Raw genomic sequence first — 8,660 nt, forward strand, 5'->3', positions numbered from 1 at the left:
GGCTCGATGCCCAGCGTGGAGCCCAAGGCAGGGCTTGAACTCACGACCCTGAGATCAAGACCTGAGCTAAGAGTCAGAGGTTTAACTGACTGACCCACCCGGGTGCCCCTGTTGCATTTTTTACTAAATGCACATGTGCCCAGGAAGATAAGTATTTGGATGTTGTTTTGCAATATTATTTGTAATAAAATTTTGGAAGCAAAAAAAAAAAGAGGCAACCCAAATCTCCAAGATTAATGGATAAGTAGAGTTGCCACCTGTACACAATGGAATATTACACAGCCGTTAAAATGAACATGACTAAGAAGAATCAGCCAGGATCACTCAATAATTTGATGTTGAGTGGAAAAAAAAAATTGCAGGGGTGCCTGGGTGGCTCAGTTGTTAAGCGTCTGCCTTCGGCTCAGGTCATGGTCCCAGGGTCCTGGGATCGAGTCCCCCATCGGGCTCCCTGCTCAGCAGGGAGCGTGCTTCCCCCTCTCCCTCTGCCTGCAGCTCCCCCTGCTTGTGCTTGCTTTCTCTCTTCTCTCTCTCTGACAAATAAATAAAGCCTTAAAAAAAATAAAAAAAAAATTGCAGAATATCATGTGTACAGTGTTAAACAATGTACGTAAATGTATAATAAACAGGACAGAGTGAACCATGCTCGAGCACCTACTATGTTCCAGGTGCCTTCCTGGGCCCCCACAGCAACCCCGTGAGCTAGTTACTAATACTGCCCGACAGCCCACAGCTGGGAGGGAGCCCAGGTCTGGGACCCACAGGCTGGCCCCGAGACGCCCCTCCCTGCCAGCCGGCCTGGGACCCAGCTGTCCAGGCTGGGCTCTCAGGCCTGGCCCGCGATCCTGAGCCCTGAGCCGGCGCCGGGCAGGAGGCCCTGTAACTCCAGCCACTCTCCCGCCCCTGCCCGCCCCTCCTTCACCTCAGCCTCGGGCTGGGCTGCCCACAATGCCTCCCATTCAGCCCCGTCCTGGCTGCCAGGCCTGCGGGCCCGACAGGGGGGCTCCCGCCGCATCCAGGCTGGACTGGCAGTGTGAGGCGAGGCGGCATGGAGGGGTGAGTGTGTGGGCCCCGGGAGGGTACCAGGGGGGGTCTACAGAAGCTGAGGGGCTGCAGGCAAGGCCCTGGCCCTCTCTGGGCCTCTGACGGGTTGGGGGACAGGGGCTCTGGGATCTGTTGGGGGAGAGATTCTCCAAGGCGGTCCCCGAAGTGGTTTCTGAGGAAGGTGGTGAATGGCAGGGTGGATGCTCCAGCGAGCCGCCGTGGGCGCGTCCTCAACCTCAGCAGGCCTCAACCCTGGACGCTTGTCCCTGAGGGGTCTGTCCCCACGGGGCCCCCTTCCCCGGTCCACCCTGAGCCTCGGGAGGATGCCAGCAGCCCCGGCCTTCAAGGGGACGAGACTTCAAGGAGACTGAACAATAGAGGGCGAGGAGCAGTGAGGAGGCTGAGGGTGGGGGCCCAGCCCAGGGCCTGGCACGGGCTGCCCGGAGGCCGAGATGCGGGCTGAGAACAGCAGGAAGAGCCGGGGGACTTAGGAGTCACGGGCGGCGAGGAGGAAGCTCTGTCGTGTGTGTTTCTGGTCTGGGAGCCAAGGGTGACCCTGGAGAGTCGGAGCACATTCCAGGTGGGATCAGGAGTCAGGCAGTGGGGAGATGCTGGAGGGCTTCAAGTTGGCGGTGTCAGAGCCCGTCTGTATCTTGGAATATCTTGGAAGGTTGCCTTTGTTTGGTGGTGGTGAGCAGAGTGTGGGGGAGCCAGCAGTCACCCCTAAGAGGCAACAGGCAGCGGTTGCGGTTGTGAGGTGAAGGGGTCCCACTGGCTGATGGATGGATACGCTGGGGGAAGATGGACGGGGAAGGGGATGGAGCTGCCCAAAGCAGAGCCCGGGCCCGTCCCCTCAGCCGTCCCGTTCCGGGCTGGTGGGGTGGCATCAGATGGACGACAGGCCTAAGCCTCCTGCTCACCTGCCAGCATGGCTCTGACCAGCCAGTAAGGCTCCTCGAGCCCCTCGGACCCCGTAACACCTGGTCCCCCGAACCTGGCCTTAAACACTTAGGCCCGGCCTGGGTGCCCCTCCGGCTGCAGGCCGTCTTCCTACAGCGGGTGCCACTATGCTCCCTGCCACCACGTCTGGGGACGGGCTGCTTCTGTCTCTGGCACCCTCACGCTGGGGAGGTCCAGGCCTCCCCCTGGACCCAGGGGCCTCATCACAGCCCGGGCACACCCGCTGAGCCCTCAGGTCATCCTTGCATTCAGCAAGGCCTCCCTGAGCCGAGGGGCAGGCGGTCGAGGAGACTTGCCAGGTCGCCTTTCGGAGCCTCAGTTTCCCCCAGTGTTAAACAAGGCTAACGATAGAAGCTTTGCTGCATGGAGCGTCGTGAGGCTCAGAGCAATGACGCCTTCCCTGGGGCCAAAGAAGGAAGACATCTCAGGGGCTCCGGAAACAGGAGCTGGGCTTGGTGAGTGGACAGCGTGGGACCCTTGCCCCTGTGAACAACGGACCATTCCTCCCTCTCCCAGGCCCCGGAGAGTCTCCTTGGTGCTGCTGCTTCTGCTGCTGCTGCCACTGGGCCCAGCTTGGCATACAGCTGCCCAACGCTGCCCACAGACGTGCATTTGCGACAGTCCCGGGCGGCACGTGGCCTGTCGGCACCAGAACCTCACGGAGGTGCCAGACGCCATCCCTGAGGTCAGCAGGGTGAGGGGGGCAGGGAGGACAGCAGGAGGAGCCTGGGTTGGCACCAGGGGATCTGCCACTGCCTGGCTGGGAGACCTTGGCATGTCACCTTTCCTCTCTGAGCCTCAGTCTTCACATCTGTAAAATGGGAATAACAACCACCACTAGGGAGACAATCTATTTAAAATTCTATGTGATTGGAACAAGTAGGTGACCTATAAGATAAATATTGAATTGGGACGCCTGGGTGGCTCAGTCAGTGAAGCGTCGTCTGCCTTCGGCTCAGGTCGTGATCCCAGGGGTCCTGGGATCGAGCCCCACATCGGGCTCCCTGCTCAGCACAGAGCCTGCTTCTTCCTCTGCCCCTCCCCCTGCTTGTGCTCTCTCTCTGATAAATAAATAAAAAATCTTAAAAAAATACGGAATTAATTACAAACCCTGTGGGAGAGAACCAGAGAGAACAGGGGATGTACTGGAATAAGATATGGTCTCTGCTCTGTGGAGTCAAGGGCTAGGAGGGAAGAGAGAAAGTGAACAGGCAGCGACAGTTCATGTGAAAAGTGCCCAGGTGGCTGGGGGGGAAGGCTTCCTGGAGGAGGTGTCGGGGAGCAGGACGAAGAGAATGAGGTAAAGGTGAGGGGGAGGAGTGTCCAGCTGAGGGAACAGCGCGTGCAAAGGCTGTAGTCCTCACCCTCTTCAGCCTCCCCCTGCCTCTCCCCGCTCAGCTGACTCAGCGGCTGGACCTCCAAGGCAACATGCTGAAGGTGATCCCCCCAGCTGCCTTCCAGGATCTGCCTTATCTGACACATCTGGACCTGCGGCACTGCCAGGTGGAGCTGGTGGCCGAGGGCGCCTTCCGCGGCCTGGGCCGCCTGCTCCTCCTCAACCTGGCCTCCAACCGCCTGAGCTCGCTGCCCCAGGAGGCCCTGGATGGGCTGGGCTCGCTGCAGCGGCTGGAGCTGGAGGGGAACATGCTGGAGGAGCTGCGGCCGGGCACGTTCGGGGCGCTGGGGGCGCTGGCCACACTGAATCTGGCCCACAACGCCCTGGTCTACCTGCCCGCCATGGCCTTCCAGGGGCTGGCGCGCGCGCGCTGGCTGCAGCTGGCCCACAACGCGCTCAGCGTGCTGGCCCCCGAGGCCCTGGCCGGCCTGCCCGCCCTGCGCCGGCTCAGCCTGCACCACAACGAGCTGCAGGCCCTGCCGGGGCCAGCCCTGTCCCAGGCCCGCGTCCTGGCCCGCCTCGAGCTGGGCCACAACCCCTTCACCTACGTGGGCGAGGAGGACGGGCTGGCGCTGCCTGGCCTCCGGGAGCTGCTGCTGGACCACGGCGCCCTGCAGGCGCTGGACGCCAGGGCCTTCGCGCGCTGCCCCCGCCTGCACACCCTGGACCTCCGCGGGAACCAGCTGGCCGCCCTGCCCCCGCTGCAGGGCCCCGGGCGGCTGCGCCGGCTGCGGCTGCAGGGCAACCCTCTGTGGTGCGGCTGCGAGGCCCGGCCGCTGCTCGAGTGGCTGGCGCGCGCGCGGGTGCGCTCGGACGGCACGTGCGGGGGCCCGCGGCGCCTCGGAGGGGAGGCCCTGGGCGCCCTGAGGCCCGCCGACCTGCGCTGCCCCGGGGACAGGGCGGCGGCGGCGGCAGCGGAGGAAGAGTGGCGGGCGGCCGCGCGGCCCCGCTCGCCCCCTGCCGCCCTCGACGAGGCGGACGGGGCAGCCCGGCCCTGCCCGCCGGCCTGCGTGTGCGCCTCCGAGTCCCGGCACAGCGGCTGCGAGGGCCGGGGCCTGCGGGCCGTGCCCCGCGGCTTCCCCGGCGACACCCGGCTCCTGGACCTGAGGCGCAACCACTTCCCCTCGGTGCCGCGAGCCGCCTTCCCGGGCCTGGGCCGGCTGGTGTCGCTGCACCTGCAGCACTGCGGCCTCACGGAGCTGGAGGCGGGCGCCCTGGCCGGGCTGGGCAGCCTCATCTACCTCTACCTCTCGGACAACCAGCTCGCCGGCCTCCGCGCCGCTGCCCTGGAGGGGGCCCCCCGCCTCGGCTACCTGTACCTGGAGCGCAACCGCTTCCGGCACGTGCCCGGGGCCGCCCTGCGCGCCCTGCCCAGCCTCTTCTCCCTGCACCTGCAGAACAACGCCGTGGACCGCCTGGGACCTGGGGACCTGGCAGGCCTGCCAGCCTTGCGCTGGCTCTACCTGAGCGGCAACCGCATCACCCAAGTGTCCCCCGGGGCAATAGGCCCAGCGCCCGAGCTGGAGAAGCTGCACCTGGACAGGAACCAGCTGCAAGGGGTGCCCACTGGGGCCTTGGAGGGGCTGCCTGCCCTCCTGGAGCTGCAGCTCTCGGGGAACCCGCTCCAAACCCTGCCAGACGGGGCCTTCCGGCCCGTGGGCCGCTCACTGCAGCACCTCTTCCTGAACAGCAGTGGCCTGGAGCAGGTGCGGGGCTGGAGTGTAGGGTGGGGGAGGCAGCATGAGCCCCATGCAGCAGGCACTCACTGGGCAGACACCGCTGCCCCCACAGTTAGGCCTGAGACTGGTGGGCCGGGTGCCCCTGGGATAGGCCAGACCCTATGCCTGCCCCCAGGGAGCTCAGGTGTGGGGACAGATCAGGTGGACTCCAGTGCCACACAGAGAGGCCATCCAGGAAGGGTGCTGCCAGAGCCTGGAGGAACGAGGAAGTGGGTCCATGGGGTTCTTGTGCACTTTGAGGGCAGGGCTGGAGCCACCAAGGGGATCTGCCATTATGGGGGCGTGTTCGGGCAGAGCAGAAAGAACCATGAGCTGGGCATCCAGGTGACGTGCAAAGGGCAGGCGCTTTGGGATCAGACCAACCAGGGTCCGCACTGCCCTTTCTTGGGGGGCCACCTTGGGATCTCCACTTCCCTTCTGCTGGGGGAGCATGGGGCTACCTCCCAGGCCTAGGGGTGAGACGGGCCTGGCAGAAGCTCACACCAAGGCTTGGCATCTCCTCGCAGATTTCTCCCAGGGCCTTTTTGGGCCTGGGGCCCTGGCTGCAGAGCCTGCACCTGCAGAAGAACCAGCTGCAGGCCATGCCTGCCCTGGCCCATCTCAGCCAGCTGGAGCTTATCGACCTCAGCGGCAATCCCTTCCACTGTGATTGTCAGCTGCTCCCGCTGCACAGGTAGGCGCCTTCACCGGGCCGCCCCCGAGCTGGGGACCCACCAGCTGCTCTCAGTCAAGCCCCACCCTCTCCCCAGGGCACCATGGCTGCGCCCGCTGAGCATCTTCGGAGGGGAGGGTCCTGCCAGAGCCAGCTGCCGTTCCTGAGGGAGCCAGAAGGGCATGGGGCTTGGGGTGGACTTCTCTGGGCCTAGATTCCCTCACCCATCACGTGGGAATGCAATCCTCACAGCCTAGTGGGGTGGGACCTAATAAATATTTATGGGCACTTCATTAATTTCATAAGAAAGCACCAAGAACCCTGGAGTCCAGCAGAGCTGGGCTCCAATCCTGCTCTGCGACTAACTTGGGGCCTCATGCCTTCTCTGCGCCATTCCCTCATCTGTAAAGGGGTTGGAAGGAACCGTGTCCACCTCATGGGGGTTCTTCGTGAGGATGACACTGTCAGCTCGCATATATAGATTGATTTGAACAGTGTCTGGAGCACCCTGAGCTCTCTGTCACTATTTATTACTATTACTATCCCCTTTTTACAGAGAAGGGATCTGAGAATTGAAGTGACTCATTCTGAGTCCCCTAATTGGTGAGGGGCTGAGCCGGCATTCCCTCCAGAGTCTGCCCTCGCCCACCAGGCTCCACTGCCCGCCAGTTCCCAAGGACCTCCTCACGTCCCCCGGGAAGGCTCAGCACGCGGGGTCCCTGAACTCTCTCCTCTCCTCAGGTGGCTCATGGGGCTGAACCTGCGTGTGGGGGCCGTCTGTGCCGCCCCTCCCAGCGCCCATGGCCAGAGGGTGAGGGCTGCAACTGCTATCTTTGAAACCTGCCCTGGCAGGGCTGCCAGGAAGGCCAAGCGGATGCCCGCCCCCAGGTCTGGTGCCAGGAGAACCCGCGTGAAGGGATGACGATGACGGTGGACAGCAGACAAGGTTGGCCTGAGGCAGGTTGCGGGGAGGCCTTGGTGGGTGGGTCAGGTTCCAGAGAGCCCAGGGGAGCAGGGATCTGACTTCTCTCGGTCCTAATTCATGTGGTTCCACATCTGGGCAATGACTCTGTTGCTTCCCTGCTGTAATATCTGTCCCCGCTCCTCACCTCCTGCACCCCTGGCTGGGCCCAGGTGGGTTTATGAGGAAATGACTACATCCTGTGGGACAGTGGCCTTTCCGAGAAGCCACAGGCTACCTGGCCCCAGCGTGTTCCTAAAAGCAATGCCGCTTGTCATTGTTCGGTCATTGTTGATTCACCCCTTCGGGCCTGGCTCACCCCCGGGACAGAGCAGAGACTCAGGCGCTGTTGCCGCCGCCTCCCGGGGCTCGTCAGCCACACGCCGGCCCTGCTCTGCGGTGTCGCATCACCCGCCTGGTGTTTACGTTCGCGTCCTTGAGCCCTCGGCTGTAGCAAAACTGTGCAGCACGCAGTGAAGGGCGAGCAGGATACGGGGGCCTTGCCTGTGGGAACCCCTGCTGTGCGGTGAGGGCACGGGGCGGTGAGGCCAGTCCTGAGAGGGAGGATGAGAACAGAAAAGTGGGTCCTGGTAAGACGGGGACAGTGCTCAGCCTGCCTCTGGACCGGCACTCGCAGGACTTGGGTGCCTGGGGACCATGAGATGGTGTAGAAGCGCCCAGGGGCTGCCGTGAAAAAGGACCACAAACCGGATGGCTTAGGACGACAGACATTTTTGTCTCACTGTTCTCAGAAGCGGGAGAGCAAGGCGTCCACAGGGCTGTGCTCCCTCTGAAGGCTGTAGGGGAGAGCCTTCTGAGCCCCTTCCAGCTTCTGGTGGACCCAGATGTGCCTTGGCTTGTGGCCGCACAGCTGCAGTCTGCCAGACTTCACATGGCATGTCCCCCCGTCCCATCTTCCTGCTTCCAAATTCCCTCTTTCTAGAAGGACAGGAGTCATATTGCATTAGGGCCCACCCCGATGACCTTGTTCTAACTTGATTACCTCTGTGAAGACCCTTTTTCCGAGTAAGGTCTCATTCTGAGGTGTATCTTCTTTGGCGGGGGAGGGGCCCAATTCACTTCTTAAGTGTTCCTTGTCCGGTAGGCTGGGAGGAAGGAACCCCTAGAAAGACCCCAAGCTGAAGATGAACAATTGTGCCTTAGAGGTCAGATCTGGAACTAGCAGTAATGACAATGGCATTAATCTCCGCGGACGCGTCCTGCCAGATGGCACTGAAGAGCGTCGTGCTCTCTCCCCCTGCGGCAGCCCCGGGAGCTCACGTGGATGCTGAGCGTGGCCCTGATGGCGCCAGCTGCGGGTCAGGGCTTTGGATGAAGGGGAAGACCCCGCACCCTGACTCCCGTGGTATGCTGGCTGCAGCAGGCATTGGGCCATCTGAGACGGTTCCATCCAGCCACCCTTTGGACTTGGAGATCGTCCACCAAATGCTAGCCCTGGGGTTATAGGTTTTTCATTTTTGTTGAAAGTGGCAGTTTCCTCCCAGGAATACAAAGGAATTGATAGGGGCCCTGGGTGCCTGGCTGGCTCAGTTGGTAGAGTATGTGACTTTTTTTTTTTGAGCATGAGACTTGATCTCAACTCCACGTTGGGCATGGAGCCTACTTTAAAAAAAAAAAAAAAAAAAAAGGACCCTGACCTCGAGGATCACACAGGGCCCTGAGTCCCGTCCTGGGCGTGCTCACCTGGCTCATGGCCACGGCAGGAGCACCCATGCATTGCAATTTTGAGGCCCAACCTCTAGTGGTGCTGTCTGGCATGTGGAAGATGCTTCAGGAAGGACACTGAATGAAGAAGAGTACCTACTGGTGGTAATACGGCAGACCGCCCTGGGCTTAATCCCGCTGCTGTCATTTAACAGTTGTGGATTTAAGCCAATGAGTTACTAA

The 8,660-nt window shown here is 62.1% G+C and overlaps 1 protein-coding gene across 1 annotated transcript; it reads left to right on the forward strand.

The window, feature by feature from the left end:
- Positions 1-1,048: 1,048 nt before the first annotated feature.
- On the forward strand, positions 1,049-6,713 carry CHADL (chondroadherin like). The gene is made up of 5 exons (XM_044915776.1): positions 1,049-1,056; positions 2,521-2,689; positions 3,403-5,106; positions 5,646-5,812; positions 6,533-6,713. Exons 1-5 carry the CDS (start codon positions 1,049-1,051, stop codon positions 6,711-6,713), a joined length of 2,229 nt encoding a protein of 742 aa, XP_044771711.1.
- Positions 6,714-8,660: the final 1,947 nt, after the last annotated feature.

This window comes from Neomonachus schauinslandi, chromosome 5, assembly GCF_002201575.2.
Source record: "Neomonachus schauinslandi chromosome 5, ASM220157v2, whole genome shotgun sequence".
NCBI classification, from domain to species: Eukaryota; Metazoa; Chordata; class Mammalia; order Carnivora; family Phocidae; genus Neomonachus; species Neomonachus schauinslandi.